Source organism: Battus philenor, unplaced genomic scaffold (genome assembly GCF_028537555.1).
Source record: "Battus philenor isolate CCGP_79_NKW_IND1 unplaced genomic scaffold, ilBatPhil1.0.hap1 SCAF_13, whole genome shotgun sequence".
NCBI lineage: Eukaryota > Metazoa > Arthropoda > Insecta > Lepidoptera > Papilionidae > Battus > Battus philenor.
In genome coordinates this window covers 9,620,772-9,641,620 of record NW_027181675.1, presented here as the reverse complement: position 1 = coordinate 9,641,620, position 20,849 = coordinate 9,620,772, and the positions used below count along the sequence as shown (strand labels likewise).

Below are 20,849 nucleotides of genomic sequence, written 5' to 3'. Positions count from 1 at the left end.
ACGACGATATCAATCACACACAAAACTTTTGTTTATCACCCGTCTCCGTTGGTTTGACTGGACACTTACCTGATGATGCAGTTTTCTTAAAACAGGCGGCGTCGCATTGGCTTCTGTGTCGGAAGAAATTGTCCGCAACAAAAGAGGAGTATCGCTGGAGTCCGCTAGCTCCGAACTCACTTCACTGGGATCAGTGCCTTCGCCGCCTTGTCTACGTAAACAAAACAAAATAATATCATAAATATTAACACAGAGAATATAAATAAACATTACAATTTTAAAGTTTTATCAAAATTGAAGAATAATTGCCTTTTTTCTGAATTTATAAATATTAATTATACCGTACCAGCTTAGTACGCTTTACAACAAAATTGTATAAGCTAATGTCGTTACATTTTATAAAGTCAATTTGAGTCTTTAGTTTCGGTAAACAATAATTAACGTTTTTTTTAAATTATTAAAACAGATTAAAAAGTATACAATAAAGATGCTAGACATTATTTGATAGTACACACACTGGTGTTAATGTATTTTCGTCTGCGAAAAATAGCTTTAAAAACTATCGCCAACTTTAAAAATTATAATACTCATACTCCATCTTTCTGTATATGACAATTGTTTCAATGATTTTAATTAGCTCTAAATGTTATTTCCTAATTGTGTCTTTATTAGCAAACCACAAAAACAAACACATGAATTATTTAAATTGTGAACATGGTGCAAATTGGAACCATTACTAACATATACGTAATTCTTCCCCTTCTGGAACGGAAACCACGGAACAAGTGTAGCGTAGGATATCCACCCACAAGGAGGATAGATAATCTTGTTACGTTCATCGGAAAACACGAGATGCAAGTTGCTTTCTACCGGTCTTGGACTGGAAATCTCTGGAAACCAATGTCCAGCTGTGGACGTACTACGGCTGGAATGATGATGATATGCCTGTTTCCCATGTATGTTATCCTTCGCCATTTGTGATCTTGCGTTTTGACATAAATTACACCACTTAAATATACTTCGGAAATCATAGGTCCTTCGATATAAATTTCTAATAAAACCTTTTGCAAGCGAGTTGTATCGTTTTCCGACTGTACCTTACCTACTCTTTCATAAAAATCATGTTAGCCAATAGACGCCAATTGCAAGGTATACGCCTCCTTCAAAGAGCGCCACAATGCTCTGCCTTGCGCAGCCCCGCATCCAACGATACTAAGGGACCTACCCCGTCTATCTCTTATTGAAGAATTATAACAAACGTACTGTATAAAGTAGTGTATGTTGACGTAATTGGGAGCCGTAGCACAGGGTGGCGAGTCGGGCGCACGCGGCGCTGTAGGCGCAGTGGGCCCGGTACCTGCGCTCAGAGGTAACGTGCTAGTGCCACTTGATGCGTCTTCACTTGAACCCGTGCCACCTTCAACAAAATAATACATTAACCTATGTTACACCCTATAGAAAAGTCTATGGTTTCAGAAGTAATAAATAACTTGTTAATATAGTAACGAAGAGAGTTTTCAAAATTCGTAATACTGCATATAAAAATTAATGATTGTTTTCTATATTTGACATACTACTAGAAGTTACTGGCCTGTCGCATTCCAATACAAAAAAAATAATATAATATTGTAACATATTTCCGAGTGATCGTCTTTATACGGGTGAATGGAAATAAATGTAAAAGCATAAAAAGTTTTTGCTGACAAATGTACTACACAAATACCTCTTTACAGCTTTTACACGTGTTGGTAATATTCTAGTATAATTTACTTAATTACTCCCGTCCCCTATGCGTGGCCCGCACTGACTTTCTCAGGAATTTTTAACAAACCATGAAAAGATATTTAGCCAAGTGTATATATCTAAAAGGACTATAGATAGTAAATATTTTTTTTTTTAGTGAATTCTTTCCATTTGCCTGTAGAATTTGGTAAAAATCGTTCTTAGCTGATCTGTTCTCTGCTAAAGAAGTATTGTCACCAAATTAAAAGTCTCTAAACCTCAGGGTACCATTGATATCATGATGAGCGAGTACCGTCACTTTAATACAGCGTTTCATACGAATGGTGGAATAAAAGCGGCCCAGTGGCGGAGTACCTCTATACCTATTAATTTCTTCAGCAATTTTTGACGGTAGAGCTAAAATTCTTAAATTTGTGATTTTTAGTTTTAAAATATATGAATTCTTCAGATAACTTAAGGAAACAATAAAAGAGTTAGGCTTATGTTTATGATTTTTTAACTTAAAACGTGATATTTTAATTTTAGGTAATTAGCCACACGAAACGCTCTCTTATATCGTCAGTAACTTATGTTATTTTAGTAAGTAATCCTCAAAAATAGTGAATGATCAAGAAAATTTAAACTGAATAATAATTACGATTTCTAAGTAAAATGTTATAAATTACGCTCTCCAAACTTACTAACAAATATTCACAGAATATTGTGAAATACCTGCTTGTATATAAACATATTCGCCATCATTTATATCAACTGGTACTTGATCATAATAGGGTTCATCCTCAATGGTAGGAACAGCAGCTGGGATACTCTCAAGTGACACTGGAGCTGATTTGTCCACATCATTTCCTTCGGGTAAGTCAGGTGTGGTGGAAGTTATCTCTTCATCTATAGATCTAGGTGTAGCAGCACCTCCTGATCTCTTTCGCTCCGAAGACAAAGAGTTTATTGACTCGTAACTTTTCACCTAAAACAAACTCATTTTTATAATCAATAAAATTGTGGTTAAGTGAGGGTACTTTTGTACTTTTTACAAGTTATTTTAAATTTAGGGTAATCTTGAAAAAATGTTGTAGCGTTAGTATAGCAGAGACATCGTTCAACATGTGTTGTGAGGCTCGCGCTGCTATAGTGTTATATATGTTAGGAAAAGCAGTGTATTTAGTGTGCAGAGAGTTTAATCTATTAAACAAGAGTGTAGTATCAGTTTCAATTTTTTAAATGTAAATATTAAGTCGTTCGTTTATTTAAGAACGAATTATAAATAAAGAACTATCTCTTTGTATCCATCATTATTTATCTATAAAACTGAATTTATTAGGAATTCGTATTTTAAAAGGTAATAATTTTTGACAATAACCTATTATTAATTAAAACTTAAATTGACTGAAAAAAAACATACTCTTTCACTGATTGAGGGAGTAGAAGCTCGACTGGCAATGGATTCGCGGGACTCTGCACTACGTAATCTTCGCCCAAGGGAGGACGGAGGACTGTCTTCTGACAGGCCTGTTTCTGGCAATGATGCACCACGTTTGCTGAACACTTTTGGAGGAGGTCTGATACAAAAAATTATAAAAAAATTAACAACTGTAAAAATGACTTTTTACATGAGGATACAAAATACTTTGAATGACGATAAAAAAAAAAACAAACTAAAACCTTTTATGGACTACTATACTTTATACAATGAAGCAGTGGTAATTCATTGGTAGATGACAGAGACTTGCGACGATCACAGGTCGCGGGTACGATTTCCGGGAAATAATCGTAAATAATTCAATCATTGTGCATTAATTACATAGAATGGCCACTGTCCACAAACAAGTGTCCAGAGTATGGACAGCAATGTCATCTGCGTACCATAATATCACGCTACAATATTATATTATGGTACCTAGCCTGATCCGTCTGCCAAGTGTAGCGATTATGGTATATCACTCCCTAGATATCTGTGGGAGAGGCTTATACCTTGCAGCGACTATGGGTTGAGATACCGACGATGACGACCACCTATATAAGCAAAACTATTTTAATGCTCACAAATTAATGAATTGTAGAAAGCGATTAGTAGCCAATAGTCTTCTTTTCACTTGTATATCAAGTTGCAACTATTATTATTTTTAATCTAAATACTAATTTTTATTTAAAACACAAAACATTATTTAAAATTTGTACTGAAGAGTTTTAAAAAATATAAACGCTTACTTAGGAGGTACTTTCTTTTTTATTGCTAAAGTTGAATCAGCTGTAGTACTCTCAGGTGATTGTGGAGAATTTTCAGCCCTTTTCAGTGCATTTTCCGCAGCTTTTAGACCATTTACTTCTATAACTGTTACAAAATCACCAGTTTGAGACATTGGACGGTTCTTAACTTGAGTTGGACTTTTTTCTTCTACAGCTACTGGAAAAAGAGGTAATGTTCATTTTTTATATAGACTTGTTTAAATAAATTTTCTTTTGAAATCAATTTCATTATTACCATTACTATCTTTTTCAGGTTCAGTTCTTTGTACCACTTCACTATTGCATCTTCTTCGTGCTTCCACTACTAAACTTGATGAGATCTCATTGATGCATTGGTTTACTGAACTTCTCTCCCCAATGTGCACCGGTTTGGGCCTAAGATGCACTTCAGTCTCTGAAGACTCATTTATTATTTCTTCATTATTATTACTTGTCAGACTATTCTCACTTTTCTTAGACAGTGAATCTGTATTTGATTCCTAAAATGAATAAATGTACTTATTACTGAAAATACTTTTATTTCCAATCACCCTGAACTATGTTACATCAATTTGTTTTCCATTGGAAGGCCAATAACTTTAGGTAGTGCAAAGTCAAAAAGAGGGTAATAAGCAATAATTAATTTAAATATATATTAATAATCAGTACCCTATTTCCTGAGACCATTTATTTTTTGGATAAGGTGTTAGGTACACCTTATCCAAAAAACTTTAATTGACAGCAAACGAGCTATTCATTTACCCTTCTAAAGCTTTTACAGTTATAACCTACCACCCTGCATACATTAATTTTTTACTGTTAAATAACCAATGTTTTGGATGAATTCTGGTCACTAAAATAAATCCCCAAGAAAAAAAAAGAAGAGTAAAAGCTTTAGCTTATACTTGTTTACGGATGGTAAACACAAGCATATCAATGGTCCATGGAAATAATCACGCTTGGATACTAAAAATTTGACATAAATTGGAAAGAAAACTGCTCATGAGTAAAGGAAAATCACAAAAACGAAGGATGCTATTTCAAAAAGAAGAAAGCTAAAATGAACATGGATCAATCACAAATTGAGAGATGCAAATGATTAGTGGAACAGTCCACCCCTGTATGGACACATAGAGGCAACATACTAATGAAAAGAAACAAACCCTGCATGTTGGGCTTTAGCTAAGGCCAATGGATATTAATTAGAGATGATTTGTATGAAAGGATGGTTCAAATGATATAATTATTCCATCCCATTTCCAAAATACACTAATGAATGTACACTACTTTGTAAACACATTTGAAGAAACTAGTTAACTATGTATTAAATTAAATTTTGGACTTTAACTTTAACTTTCACAAATTTAATAAATGAACATCAAAAAATGTATAAACAGCATAGTGAATAAAACAGGAAATGCTGATGAAGTTTAACATCAGCTTTATAGTTAAGTTATAAATGTTTAGATAAGATTTTGATCAATTTTATATGTACTGCATTTTATTTCACTCCATCAAAACACTTAAAATGTAATTAACATCTATAAATATTAAATGTTAGAAACCAAGTTTCAGTTTCTTTATATGGCAACTTTAGTTCACTATTGCTTGAGGATATCTATGTTTGTACCATTGCAAAACCTATGTGTACTTTCAAATGGCAGGGGGTAAGAATTACTAGTAGAATAAAATTATTTTTTTTTACAAACTATGTAACAGTTTATTTTATTTTTACATTCCCAACATTTGTGTGTTGTATTACCCTTAGTTACTGATAGTACTGCCTGCTGTTGGACATCCACATGCCCAAGGTACTTTCAAACTTGTTAATTGTTGTTGTTGGATTTATTTTTGATAACAATAGCCACTTGAACAATCCTTTATGTCACAAGAGTGTAATTGATCAAATCTAATGTAGCAACAAGATCAGTCTAATATATGTTTACAGACTAATGTGATGATATAAAGATATGCTTCTTTTGTTAGGAGTTTATACCAAAAATAAAAAAAGCTACAAAATAAGTTCTCATTACTTGGGAACTCCTAATTAAAATATTTAAAATCAAAAATCAAATAATACTACAATAGCTCAATAAATAGATTAAACCAAACATCAATAATTGAGTGGTTGAGGATGTCTCCAAATAAGTAAGACATATGGACATACCCATGACCAATAGTCTGAAGCACTTATAGTTTCTAGCTTTACATTTGTATTTCATAAGTAAACTGAGAAATTATTATTACTAATCATAGTAAAACAGTTGATTAGAACAGCTAATAAGGTGAACTGATGATTCAAGAAAATAAATGCTCAAGTGATGTCACACAGAATATTATATTATTAATTGTAACACTACTGCTATTAGCAGACTATAATACTTACTATCAGATTAATATTCTGCTATTGTTTTTAAGAGAAAAAGAATGTAGATTTAATGCTTAAGAATATTTTATAATAATAATAACCTAAACAATTTACTTGTTTTAAAGTATTAGCTGTAATGATATATTGAAAATTAACAGACCTAGAATAAAACAGAAAAGATTTTATAATGAACAAATTGACTAGAATCTTATTTTTTTGTCCATGTACCTCTTACTAGATCAAAGAACTGTGTATAAACATTAATTTTCACTTCAATATTTTTTCATATTTAATAATACTTAAAAGAAATACAGTTAAACTGAATTGGAAGTTAACACATCAATATCAAAATCAGTTAAAGGTAAAAACATTATTTTCACCACTACTGTAAGTTTAGTGAAATTAACATTAATCAATTATGTAATGATTAACATATTTGTAATGCTATTTCTTAAAATTACATTCCACTAATGCAACATGCAATGTGATTCATACCTGCTATCTCTAATGTGACATTAAATAACAAAATGTTAGTGTTAGTATTAATGTGATATTATGTGTCAAGTTTTTAAATAACTTGAACATATTTCAGAATTTAAACTTAGAAATTAACATCATAATATATTATTAATATGAAAATTCTACTTGGCTGCTAGGTTTTTACTTTATAGGCAAAAATAAAATCAACAATAATAACAATGATGTACCTGTTTGCTATCAGACGTCTTATCGTCATTGGAGTCGGTAGCAGAGGGCGGCGCCGCCCTGTTGCCTTGAGCAGCTGCTTTGTGCTTTTCGACATCTGATAGCAAAGTCTCCAAATACTCAACATAAAACTCTTCCTTTTCTAATTCTTCTCGAAGTATAGCTACTTTCTGTTTATGTTTAGCTAAATTGGCCCTGACATCCTCTTCCCAAGCGGCTGGCAAAGCACTTTCAGGAAATCGTTGCACCCACACGCGCTGGAAATCTCCGAAGACACTCATCTCTCACAAAACGATTTCATGACAATTTTATGTTACAAATATTATCAATCGCAGTAGTTTCAGTATAAAAAACCAATCAGAAATTCTGTCATTTCCAACTGCAATTTTTTTTATCTTCACTCTATTTTTTAATATTGTCATGTCAGACTATAGCCTATATTCCATAAAGCCTAGAACAAAATAAAAGAGTGTATCGGTAAAAAAATTTCTGATATTTTGTCCACATCAAATTAAAATATACACTTTTAAAAATCTGAAAGAATGTATAATAAGAACAGAGCAGAAAAAAATAATAAAGTTCCTTAAATCAGATTGAAAACTAAAAAAGTAATGATGGTAAAAGAAACTTAATTTTTTTAATTTGAAATAAAAGCACTTGTTATATTTAGAGTTTATTAGCGAACGTGAAGCATCGTTTAATCATTGTAATAGAGAAAATCGATTCGTAAACAAATGTCCAGTCGCCAAGTAGTAAGTTAATTAAAATGTAACACAATTTAAACATGAAAAAATAACATAACAAGACAGAGTACAAATCGAAGACAGCAATAAGAACAAACATTTCAACCTTAGCTACACAATTTTCCTCTTTGCTACTTTGGGTATTTTATCCGGAGACAACCGAACTAAATAAAATTTATGGCGTGAGAACACGGAGGCGTTGGCTAAGACATCTCGAAATCATTGTTTCAGCAAAACACATTTTTATTAGACCGTTTGTTTTATTAAAGCTAGAAACCTTATTTGCAACTTCTAAGTTTAACTAAAAGCTTTTACAACTTCCCAATTCTAAATTTAAAAAAAAAAACAGCTGTTTCTTAATTAGGAGGCTGTAACTTTTTAAGAAAAAGCTATAATTTTTAAGCTTTAATTATTTATCAAGAAGTCAAACGTCGGTAGTTAGATTATAGACAGATTCTTTATAATTTTATTTTGAAATTATCAAAAAATTGGCATTCTTTTATTTTATTCCCATTAACTATATAGAATTCAAATGGTTCGGATCAGAACCGAAATGGATCGGGTCCTTTGAACAAAAATCTCATCAAAAATAAAACCTAATCGTCACATCAACATCGGTATTAGTATTCAATCGTTGATTGTGTATTGATTTTTTCAAGTTCGTAGTGTACTTTAGCCAGTGTATGTGGGGAGCCCTTTGGCTTATTTACATGGTGCTAATTTTATGGAATTTTCTAATTGAGATTTTACTATTGAATCGACGTGCTATATCATTTTGTTCTTCTCATTTGGATTTCTTGAACGTTCAATATGTGAATTGACACTACAAACGTTCCGAGAAACCTTATTTCATAGATATTTTTGTGGCAGTGAAAAACGTCAATGTCACAATCTTTTTTCTCCGTGGGGTGTAAACAAAAAATATTTTATTAATTTAGATTACCATATACTCAATAATGTTATGAATGTACTTAATTAAATATCGAAGATGGATAAGAATCACGTGAAATCGATCGTAGATAGTCTAAAATCGACATCATCCAGTCGTATCCAAGACACCCTTATAAAAATAAAAAATAATGTAATCTCTAATGATAAGGGTATGAAAATATTTAGAGATTGTGGTGGTTTAGAAAACTTGTTACCTCATCTTCGAAAACCAAATGAAAAGATTCTTGATATAACTTTAAGTATACTTGGCAATTGTTGCTTAGATGAAAAAAGTAGCCTTATGGTACGTAAAATAATTATATTTTAGTATTATATGTTAAACCATTATTTATTAAATCTTTAAATAATCATCTTTGGTTTGTGTCTACAAACCAAAGATTCTGAAATTTAAAGTCAAAACCTAAAGTCACTTAAAGCTGTTTTGGTAAAGTGTACAGGAACTTTAAAAAAAATCCCACAAACAGTCACAATTGGTTACAAAAAATAATTTTCCTACTCAGTGAAACAATTTCTGATGCAATTAGTCAAAAGAGCAGAATACAACCCTAACTGAAAAATTATTTAGTGATTAAACCATTATTATTTTTTTTTATTTCTATGCCTGCTTTCAAAATAGATTTCATTACATTAAAATACTATATAAATCAAATTTAAAATAGAACTTTTTATTTTTATATTTTTTATATATCCTTTGCATTCTTATAATAGAAAGAAATAGGCTATATTATTTACATTATTAAAAATCTGAGAAAATAAATTTTTCTTCTAACATAGTTAAGTTAATGGAATCTGGTAATATATTGAAAGTTTAATGGAATTTTTTAACTTATATATATATATATATATATATATATATATATATATATATATAAATTAACCATTGACATTGACTGAGAATTATGTACAGATTTTTCTATTGAATTATAGATTGAAACGAACACTCACTATACTACTTATCATATTTTGTTAGGTTGGCAAATTAAACATCTTTGGTCCTTTAGTATCAATATTAAAGACTGTTTGCCGGGACAGTATCCTTGGTAGGACATGTCGTGTGATGGGCAACTTAGCACAAAGGCATACAAATGCAGAGGGTCTACACAACCATGGGGCCGTAGCTGCACTTGTTGCTTTAATTGAAAGCAGAGACAAAAATACTTCTTTTGCTACATTGACCATGGCTGTTCGTGCAATAAGGTAAGTTTTATTTTATTTTTTCTCTGGTCATATATTCTTTGAAATTTACTTCTAAAATTAAATTTTAAATACTATTCACAAAATATTAAAATAATTTTGATATAGGAAATATTGAACAATCTTAAAATAAAAAGGAAATTTAATTGGTTCCATTTATAATTAATTAAAGGTGACACAGAAGCCCAAAATGTGGTGTACTATGGCAGTTACATCTAAAGTAAGATTATTCACCTCCAGCAAAATCAGAAAATAAGACTATATAACAGACAAATTATAAACAAGATGCTACTGAGATACAAGTGCTTATTAAAGCAACACAGGTGGCATAAAATATGTTAGCCATTCAGTTATGTTTTTGAACTGGTCAAAAGAGTAGTTCATGAAGAACTGAGGTTGGCCTTATTGTTAGGGGTAGGGATGGACAGAGCGTTATCTTAATAAGCATCTGATAAAAGTAAATCTTGGGCTTTGATATAAATGAGATGTGATTCTTGAGATAAAAGCAGTATAATTTTTATTTATAACTTTATATTTTAACAATACATAATACATGACTACCTCTCTCCAAGACTGACTAACTCTCTCCAAGTCTCATGATAGTAGTTGATGTTTAAATATAGCTGCTGTACTCTACACAAGGTTAAGTTGTGATTTGTATAAGGCCAAAAGCAGCCTTTCTCTCATTCTGAAAGTTCTATGAGTATTGCATGTATTTGATCTGCAATGGTTTTCTGTCTACTGTAAACTTAGATACAAATATACTTATTGATCAAAAGCTGCTGTTATGTAACAGAAATACTGTTAATAAATATTTTGACTTATGTTTGTGGTGATCGAATCATTACACAGAGATACTGTTTGTTAAGAAAACCTTTGATTCAGGTTATTTGTCTTAAAGACAAGCCATATATTTACATGGTAAAAGTAATATATTATCATGTATATCATATGTTTTTAAAATCATTTCCTAGGACATGCTGGTTTCTCTGCAATTTTCATCAATGCATTTCAACATAATTAGTCATCTGCCAGGGTTCTGCTGTAAATTAATTTTATATACACATTTACCAGTTTTTGAAATAAGGATGAATATTTGCAAAAGTGGTTTTTACTTTCTTCTGTTTGTAACCAGTGATTGAAATTTACTGTACACTAATTTTATTTTATTTATTTCTCTTAAAATTGTTTTGTTTTACAAATACTTATTTAATATGGAGATCTTTATTACATATTTTATACGGAAAAATATTAAATTTATATATATTATAAAGTTGTGGGATATGTCTCCAAACATATTGTAATATAAAAGTACGTATTTTTTGAACAATTTTTTTGCACATTTTTCTGAGGAACATTTCTCCCGGGTAAAAAAAGAGATGACGTACTACTAAAATTGTGACAAGGTCTGAACAAACATACCTCTGATTATGAAGTTTTTATTTAATTTAGACAACTTTGGATGGTAGCTGAGAAGAGGGAAGAAATGTTAAGTACTAATGCTGTTAGGTGTGTAGCAATACTGTTAACAGTACAATGTGAATCACTTGGTATTATAAAGTCGCCAAACCCTGAAAAAGAAATAGAGGAGATGAAAAAAAGTCAAGAAGAGCTTATCACAGGTATCCTAAAATGTTTGGGAAATTTCACTACATATGCAAATCCCAATTGTGCTGAACAGGTAAGATCAGTTTATTAATTTACGTTTTAATATATATATAACAGGAATTAACTTTTTATTTACCTCTCCATTTTTCACCTTATTTTTAGATACAAGGAGATGGCAGAGGCTATCAATGTTTAGTTGCACTAACAAAATTATATGAATCGACGGCGTTGAAATGTCTAATAAATCTATGTTATGTCTCAACTTGTAGGCCTCACTTGGGTACAGCAGGAATAGTAGAATGTTTAGTTAACATTTTGCAAAAACTTTCAGGTAACTTAATCAGCTTCTATTAATTTCATTTTTTCTTCTATTATTTTTTTTATATTTTCTTCTATTAATTTGAATTTCTATTAATTATTAAATTTGATGTTAAATCATCATTTCACCCATTCGTTCACTGCTAGACATATGCTCCCCTGTAGATTTCCAGTAACACCGACCAAAAGCGGCCTAGATTCAATGTTTTTTGAGGCTATTAACCCTCATCTGTCTGCCTTGCTGTTGTGCTTATGTGGTCTTCGCTCTAAAACCTTAGGGCTCCAGATTTCAAGATATCAGTTCAATCTGTAATTTAATATTCAAAACCGCTAGATCACTTCATCTGAAAATAAAAATGATTAGCATTACATTGTGTTCAACAGTATAATAATGACTGTGGTATATATTTTGTCATATTAAGGTAGTAAACTTTGGACAAGTGCATGCTGCCTTGTACTGTATAAAATATAATTTTTCTAAAGAAATCTAATATAAAATAAAAAAGTAATAGATGACATTATTTTAATCATCCATTTATTCAAAAGTAAAATAAATTGTAAAGTGTGAGTTAATTGCCTAGACCAAGTTTGGCAATGGATTTTATTTTTTGTCCATATATTTTAGTAAGATTATGCTTTATGTGTTATTTAGTTTAGTAAGATTTATGCAAGAGATTCACTGAAAGATTAAATTTTAACTATTGAAATTTGCGATTTAATTGTTTTTCCCTTTTTATTTTTATCCAGATGTAGCATGGTGGCCGGAAGGCTCGGCAAAAGCACTTGCACAGTTAAGTGGTGAATCCGTAAATCGATCTCGTTTAAGACACTGTGGTGGTTTACCTTTATTAGTCTCCGCGGCTCGAGTCAACCCATATGCAATGCATGCTTTACTTCAATACGTTTTTGATGACTCATGTATGTATTTTTTATTTAAAAAGTTATTAATATATTCATATACTAGATATTCGATAATTTAATCTAAAATTTTTAGTTTGTAAAAGTAGTTCTTTGATATTGTTATACACATTGTTGACGAGCCATTTTACTGAAAATTTATCTCATGTCACCGGCGTGGTACCGAATTAGCAGAAATTTTAGGTAACTCTTTTACTTGAAAATGGTACAAATTGATCCGCGTAAAGACTAAATAAAAAAAAAATTAACCGTTACCCTACTTAAAGTCGGAGCTTCACCAAGTTCAATAGTTGCACCAGGAATAGTTAAATAATTCTGTAAGTTTGGTGTAATATCATGTTCGTTCCACTCTACTTCCAAATCGTCGTCACTATCTAATGCTTTTATATATCCTTTTTGATGTTTCGCTGGCATAATACCAAAGTGGCTCCCTTCTGATACAGTATCATTTTCACTGTTACTACAATTTACTTCATAATCACACGGACAATCAGATAAAGCACCCGCGTATAATTAATTAAAAAAAATTTCCTTACGTCCGTCATCGTTTTTTTAAATTATTAAGTATTTTTTCAACAAAGATTTGGCGGGAATATCATAAGCGGGAAAAACAGCTTGTGTTATACTGACCAACAATTGCACCATATTGTCGCCAACAAAGAAAACAACAGCGATGCGAAAAAAAAACGTATCACGAGTTTACTCGTGGCCGGTTAGCAACGTTCAGCCATAAAAACTCGTGACCGGACAACAATATGTTAATAAAAAATTTTCTCCATCTAAATGACTAAGTTTGATGAAATCATCTTATTAATTTTCAGCATTCCAAATCTTAGTTAATGAAGGTCTAATTAGTTTACTCACTGATAAATTGACTGATTATCTCAGAACTATGGATTTTGAACATAATATTTTGGAAGATGTTAATTCAATAAGTGAACTAAATAAAACAATTAAAGTGAAGGACACTAAATCTAAGGATGATTTTACTGCCATTAAACAAAACCCAATAGAACAATTAAGTGCGCCTTTTGAAGGGAAGGGTTTATTTTTGAGACGCAAAGGGCAGCCAACTTCGAAGAGTGGAGATGAGTTAAAAGTAGTAATAGAAAGAGATAACATGATAGTTGGCTTTGTGGATGCCATAGATACTGATGCCACTGACGATAGTCAAAGCGAGGATGAAAATCCCCAACCAAAGCGTAAATGTTTAAAAAGGGCTAGATCCGGTAGTCCCAAGTATTTAAAAAAAGTAAGTTAAATCATGGTTGTATGATAAAATTTTATTGGTACAAATAATTTAATTTGTGTTAATAATATGCTTTTCTTCAGAAATCTCAACTAATTAAAATGGCAAGTAAAGATTGGTCAGCCGGCGTTTATTGGGAACCTAAAAGTCCAGAATGGCCTTTAAATTCTCAAGCGCAAGTAGCCATGAGCCCTGATCGAACTGATCAATTTCTATTATCCCCTTATTCTGATGGCAACCAATCAGGCTTTAGTCCAGAATACAGAGGATTTTCATCGATAAAACGGGCACGGTGGGACTGGAGTCCTCAGTCTAATTCCAGCACAGGGGAAGGTAGTTCGTCATCACCATACTGGACGGAATATCAATGGAGTCCCTCCAGTTCTGGGAGCCCCACTTCACCATTTAGTAACAATCAAGGTAATTCATAATTATTATTGAAATCTTTTTATAATAATAGTAATAATATATTTTTAACTAAGGACTATAAATTAATAATCGCGATTAATAAATGCGACTCTCATATGATGAAGTTTTTTCTTTCCATTTCTGAGCAGATAGTTCTGATTCGGAGATCTCGGGTCGATACTCTCCAGTATGTAGTGAGCAAGAAGGAGAGACAGGAGACGGTGCGGTCAATTTAACAACTGGAGAGAAAGTTCTCGAATTAGATGCGACCCAAGTTGCCCACGACTTAGACGACCTTATTATGGACGACGATGAAAGTGTAGATGAAGAAGGAACATCAGAAGGTGATCTTGTTATTTTACTTAATTGTCTTCTATTTGAAATTTTAGAGTTATGTCCAAATCAGAATTGAACATTTAAAATATTTAAGGCATTTTTGGATCTTTTTTCTTCTCATCTTCAGTTGATAATGAAGAAGAATGTTATTTATTATTTTTGTAGCTGGAAGCGTATTTGTAATATTAGTTCCTAAACAGCGATGGCAAGTAACCACCACGACATTCCATTGTTTAAGTTGTTTATATGCTCAGGCCACATTGACCTACATATTTAAAAAAATCCTTATTTACAGAGGATGCTAAAAAAATCGACATTAACGCCAAATCATCAAATATAGCTTGCGTATTAGTTCTGTTATTCCGCGTGTCGCACGGCGCATGCACGTACGGCAGTATTCGGGAAGAAGCAGTACCGAATCATACATTAGACTTGTTAACGGGGCGAGAATGTTTGAACGCTTTGCTCGACTACGTTGAAAGATGTAAGAGACCACTGGGTAGAGCGGCTCGAATTCTGGCAAGAGTGTTAAGGTAATATTTCTCCGTTAATTTTAATTTCTTAAATTATGTAATGTTAATTATACAACGAAATTTTTTGCAGTAATGCTTTGTGTCTAATGAGCATATTAAAACATAGATTAGCGCTTAGATTATATACAATGTCTATAAGTTCAAAGCACCCACCCACAAAATGTCAGCAATGTAAGCAGGTGAGTTTCTGTTAAGAATTATTAAATCATTTAATTATTCAAAATTATACTTTATTGCTTGTACATTGTGCCAATTGCTGTTGGGGTCTTAAGATTCTCGTATAGCGACTACGAGACGGTAGGCGCAGCGAGCGTAGTTGGCTCCCCACTGGTTAGATTGACGACATAGTTAATGCGATCTTTGGGGTAGGCCTATGCATTGCGGTGGGCATCTATCGGCTGATATGATGATGTATTAACATTGCTTTAATAAATATTTAATGGCAAATCAACCTAATAAAATCTATTTTGTTGATACACGAAATGAAAACTATATAGATTCTACATTTTCTAAATGATGAGAATTGGCCGAACAATTCACCATTTCTCTTCCACCAAATCCTTCGCACGCAAAATTGAAAAGAAATTATGTGAGAGTTTTCACTAGTAAAGTCCCACGACCTTTATATCTTGAGCCATTCACTCAAAGGACAACTATGGTGAGACATAGCCGTAATTTTTACAGCTTGTCATCATGTTAAAGGCTAGGTCAATAATAAAATATAAACCGAGAAGCCAATGATAAATAATATATATTTGGCAAAATTTATAAATACCAATTGACTATAAGCATTAATTTAAATTGCGCACGATTATAACACAGATTTTGTGATTTTTGTTAGATGTCATGAATTTAAAAAATAATCATAATGCATAGTGAAATCCCGGTGCCAGTGAATTCTTTTTATAGACAAATGTAGTATATTATACGCACCTTATGAAGGAAGAATTAGCGCCGCCGCCTTGAGCGTTGACTGCAGAAGGTCGGAACGGAGCGGCCGATACTCTCTCCAGTATCACCTCGTTTATACCTCGAAGTGGTACAGCGGTTTCGGTAGCACTATAGTAGTGTTACATAGGTTATATGTTATAAAATGAATATTCTTGGTTCTTTAATGTATTTGGTATTGTTTCTTATGTTCGAGGAAAATAATAACTATTTTTTCTTGTGTGATAATTTACTTGTAGATTTTTTTTAGATTGTTAGGTTAAGCGTAAAACTACTTGCTCAGTTGACCATACTCGCAGAGTCAAGCTATGGAATTGGCGAGATCAGTTATCAACTACTCAAAGGGACCTCCCATATGAAACAAACACTTTCTTTGACTCTACCGTATGTAGTAAGGTTGGTGAATATTTCATATAACACATTTTTACCTTTTGATCAGATCAAAATTAAAACACAAGCTTTCTCTTTAATTTTACTTTACCGTATCCGAGAAGCCCTGATGTTATGTTACATATTACACAAAACTCGCGATTCACAATTCCCACAAACCTTAACCACTAAACTAGGGTTCAGCAAATCGTGAGTCGCGAACAATGTGCCCCACTACTTTATTGCGGTTCTGTCACAAAATATTTCAAGAACGCTGAAAAATTAATCCAGAAACTTGCCTCGAAACTGAAATGCGAGGATAACGTTCGCATTAGAGATATTTTAAAACAAATGTTTGTTTATATAATATCTATTGTTATGAGGTAAAAGTTTAAGTTTTCAGTTTTTTTTTTGGGAGACGCGTCTATCCGGTGACATGGTGATGTCGGTGATGATAATATAAGTTTCATTTAGAATAGGAAAAAATCAAACACGTTTAGCAAAGGCAAAAAATTACATCATAAACTCATTTCTTTACTTATAATGTATTTATCAGACAGCCTTTACGGTGTGAGACATCTCTTTAAATTAATTTAATTTTTACCTACTCCTTTCTAATGAAATCACCGCTCGTCACAATTAAAAAAATAGATAATTGTCTATTAGGAGTCAACAATTTTTGTGATTAGTGTCAACCAAATAAAAATATAATTTTATAATTTTTCAGAACTGAAAAGGCACTGAAGAAATATTTTATGGATTGCAGCGCTTTGAATCTTTTGTTTACCATTATATCTGAATCCAAAGAAGATATCCAAGACTGCGTAACTGCTTTAGTTAAATTAGCGAATAATGTACATATAAAGGATCCCAAAATATTAGAGATCAGGTTTAAAGATAAAGTCTCTGTAAGTTATGACCCGGTGCTGGACAACCTGTCTGTAGATGAAATTGTTACTTTCGAGTTAGACGACATGTCAATAGTACATGCTAACAAAGTGTTTCTATGTCAAAACTCTGACGTGTTCAGCGCAATGTTAATGGGATGCTTTAAAGAATCTGTTGAAAAATGTGTGCGACTGAAAAACGTTTCCAAAGCGGCTCTCGAATATTTATTTACACTTCTACATTGCGGAATGAATAATCCCAAGAGCGATGTACAAATTTTTCCCATGACAGATAGCTTGGAGACTAATCTAGAAGTGTTGCTACTGGCCGACAGATTTTTATTTGAAAAACTTAAAGAGTTATTAAGCAGCGCTATTTTACAGTTCCAACTGTTACCGGACACAGCAGATAAAATTTACATATGGTCATTAAGTGATGGTATGGGATTTTTGTGCGTTGAAGCAGTCGCGTATCTACTTACCGGAAAGATGTGTGAACAACAGCGTACACAATGTTTCAAAAACATTCTCAACCTAAAATACAAGGAACAATGGCTCGATGATATAAAATCTATGATTGTACGACAGCTGGTGAAGTAAAGTATTATATTCTTATCTATGTAAAGTTATACATGATTTTTATAGATTTTTTAATTTCTTCTAGTAATTTGCAGTGTTTTTTTCACAACTGAAGAGCTTCCGTAAGAATTTCTGTTTAGGACTTCACATTTAATATTTCTTTTGTGATCGTAATTTCCTCCGAGAGGAAACCTCATATTGAGGAATCACTTGAGACCCTTTAGTATTTTGATTCTATGGTGCGCTAGAGGACCCGAAGCTCGCTCGATCGGTTGCCAGAGTCGGCCTATCAGATTTGCCATTACTTGTCCTTAAAAATTGTTAATAATTCATAATGGAATTAGTGTCATATATATTAATGCATAGTGATAAATAAAATTAAGTTACATGATATTTTAATATTACCTTTACATCAATCTTCAGAGTGTACTCATTATGAACTATTTGACAACACAATATTGAGTCACGGTATGCAGGGCAATTTACATTGTTTAGTGTTAAAATTTTCTGTAATTTTTTTATTGCGGGATTATAACTTCTTTATAGTGTGTATTTCCCTAAAGTTATTAATCTTATTATGGAAAGGGCATTACTCATTAATACCAATTAACTGATACTATACAACCGAGCGTGGTTTTTTGTCTCACGTAGTAGCATGGACGGAATTTTTTCGACACGAATTTTTGTGTCTCCGTTAATGAACCAATACTTCTAGTTTAGGTAAATACGCATCCAAATGTGCAATCTGTTTACGAGTTATGTGATGAATTACTTTAATTATATAATAAAACCGTTATTTTCAAATGTATTTTTCGAACCACTGTTATTTTATATAAATTATTATATTTTATGATGTATATATGTGTTGACAAGTCCGGGCGTAGACGCCACGGACGCATAAGTCCACCCACTAGACGCTATTTGCAAGCCGATTTCCAACCAGTCTGTTGAAAGTCTATGAAGGAAGCCTGTCCAGTGTGGACGTGCGTGAAATGATGATAATGATTCAAGTATTTATATATCCACGCCTAAACTAATAAAATTACCTATTACATTCAACTTCATCCAAGTAATATTATTTAGTGGGTTTTTAAATCAAATAGGGTGTATAGAAAAATTTGTCTACTTATCGAAACTAGTGATATTTATGATTTTTTTTGTTTTAATTTTTATTGAATTGAATAATGGCCTATATAGTTTACCTAAAAATTTAAATATTTTCCGGCTAAAATGTATACTGTGTACAGGGTGGATGGTTATAGGTGTAAAAGCTTTGAATGTGTGAATGTATAGCTCATTTGTTGTCAATTAATGCATTGTACACTTTATCCTTAAGTTAATGGTATCAAAAACAATAAATAATGTAATATTAACAGGGAAAGAAAAAACGTTTTCAAAATCCGGATTACTACATATTGGAATAAATTATTATATACTATTTATTTGCGAGAAGTTGTTAGCCTGACGCTTTTCAATAAGGCATATTTTAAAGTTGATTACTTTATGCAGAATGACACATACTTTAAACACTATCTTTTTTTACTGACAATTGATCTATACATACACCCTTTTGGCTATATTCGATTGGTGCTGGACGCTGTTAGCCGTTCTGGCTTCTATGACGCCTTCGGACTCAGGGCTCGAGGATTCGAAATCTGCGAGCTGATAAATTAATAAAAAAATCTAGTACAGATGCATCGCCTGACGTGTTACATTGATTAATTGTTGTCTACTGGTTTTTCGAAAAAAAAAATTCGATCCTTTTCTCCGAATATATTTTAGCTGAATAGATATCGGAGTTGGAAGAAGATCGGTTTGAGTCACCGATGAGTGTGGCATTATGTCGCACACGGACACGTGGGTGGCGCGTTTTAAAACAGCTTCACCCTTTTAAAGCTTTTACAACTATAAGCAATCTCTCTTTAACTAAATTACATTATTCACCTTATATGGTATCATCTGCTAAAAATGCGTAACATATAAGGTGACACTACTAAATGAGTATTATATTCAATATCTACAGAGTCAACTGCACATTTCAAATTACTTTATTAATTTTTTTTTTATTAATTATTACATTTTTTTATATTTTTTCACAATCTGTATGGAGTGATAATTCCCAATAGGTCATGGTTAAAAACTACATATGAATTTGCAAAAATATTTTCTTTAAGCATTAATTTAGTAAGTAATTTCTCATTGATAGATGCAATATCCACTATTTAGTGAATAAGGTGTGGGGTGAGTATTTGTTGGAGATAAAATCAATTATGTGATAATTTTATTTGCAATTTGTTTTTTGACTTGGAAAGCAACTTCTCTTTTAAAGTACCTAATTCGGTTATTTTTACAGCATTAGGATAAATATGTAGGATAAATTTTTAATTAGAATATTTATGGTTCATAAATTAATTTATTTTGTACTCTTAAAAAGTATGGACAATGAATTACATTATCCAATCAATAGTTATTTTAAAATAAATTGCTTTGTATTTTTTTAAAATGTCTTCAATAAATATGAACTCGACATGCTGCTTCATTGAAGTTATATACCAAAAGTAAATAAATTGGGTGTTAGCATTTATTGTTACTGCCAGAAGATTTTTAAGACTAATATGGGTCTTATAAAAAATATGTGAGTTCACGAATATTTTTTTTATATAGAAAATTACGAAGATAGGTTACACTATAAATTAACATATATGAATTGTACCATTTTTCATGGTGTAGTTTTTAAATTCCTACCAAACCCGCATATATTGGTAGAAT

The 20,849-nt window shown here is 31.9% G+C and overlaps 2 protein-coding genes and 1 long non-coding RNA gene across 5 annotated transcripts in view; 1 reads left to right on the top strand and 2 right to left on the bottom strand.

Moving 5' to 3' along the window:
- Nucleotides 1-7,439, bottom strand: part of RhoGAP1A (Rho GTPase activating protein at 1A) — a 30,789-nt gene extending 23,350 nt beyond the window's left edge. Inside the window, exons 1-7 of one of the 2 annotated variants that reach the window (XM_068777549.1) lie at nt 7,042-7,439; nt 4,223-4,466; nt 3,949-4,144; nt 3,143-3,299; nt 2,455-2,707; nt 1,264-1,417; nt 70-211 (exon numbers count right to left, since the gene is read on the bottom strand). In XM_068777549.1, the coding sequence (XP_068633650.1) occupies nt 70-211; nt 1,264-1,417; nt 2,455-2,707; nt 3,143-3,299; nt 3,949-4,144; nt 4,223-4,466; nt 7,042-7,320 (1,425 nt within the window). In that variant the 5' untranslated portion in view covers nt 7,321-7,439. The remainder of the gene's footprint in view (nt 1-69; nt 212-1,263; nt 1,418-2,454; nt 2,708-3,142; nt 3,300-3,948; nt 4,145-4,222; nt 4,467-7,041) is intronic. The other variant, XM_068777550.1, reaches the window with a different exon arrangement.
- A 1,259-nt stretch (nt 7,440-8,698) lies between these two features.
- On the top strand, nt 8,699-20,515 carry Rnb (R and B). 2 transcript variants are annotated; one of them, XM_068777280.1, is made up of 12 exons: nt 8,699-9,016; nt 9,704-9,930; nt 11,380-11,608; nt 11,698-11,866; nt 12,601-12,771; nt 13,593-14,023; nt 14,104-14,440; nt 14,578-14,772; nt 15,060-15,297; nt 15,368-15,476; nt 16,496-16,641; nt 17,342-20,515. In XM_068777280.1, exons 1-12 carry the CDS (start codon nt 8,771-8,773, stop codon nt 18,099-18,101), a joined length of 3,258 nt encoding a protein of 1,085 aa, XP_068633381.1. In that variant the 5' UTR covers nt 8,699-8,770; the 3' UTR covers nt 18,102-20,515. The 2 variants fall into 2 exon arrangements, with proteins under 2 accessions (XP_068633381.1, XP_068633382.1); XM_068777281.1 differs by having other exon boundaries at nt 8,912-9,016; nt 9,766-9,930.
- On the bottom strand, nt 11,298-12,786 carry LOC137933354 (uncharacterized). The gene is made up of 3 exons (XR_011109126.1): nt 12,697-12,786; nt 11,672-12,197; nt 11,298-11,498 (listed from the first exon to the last, which is right to left on the bottom strand). It is a non-coding gene; the product is annotated as an uncharacterized lncRNA (long non-coding RNA).
- Nucleotides 20,516-20,849: the final 334 nt, after the last annotated feature.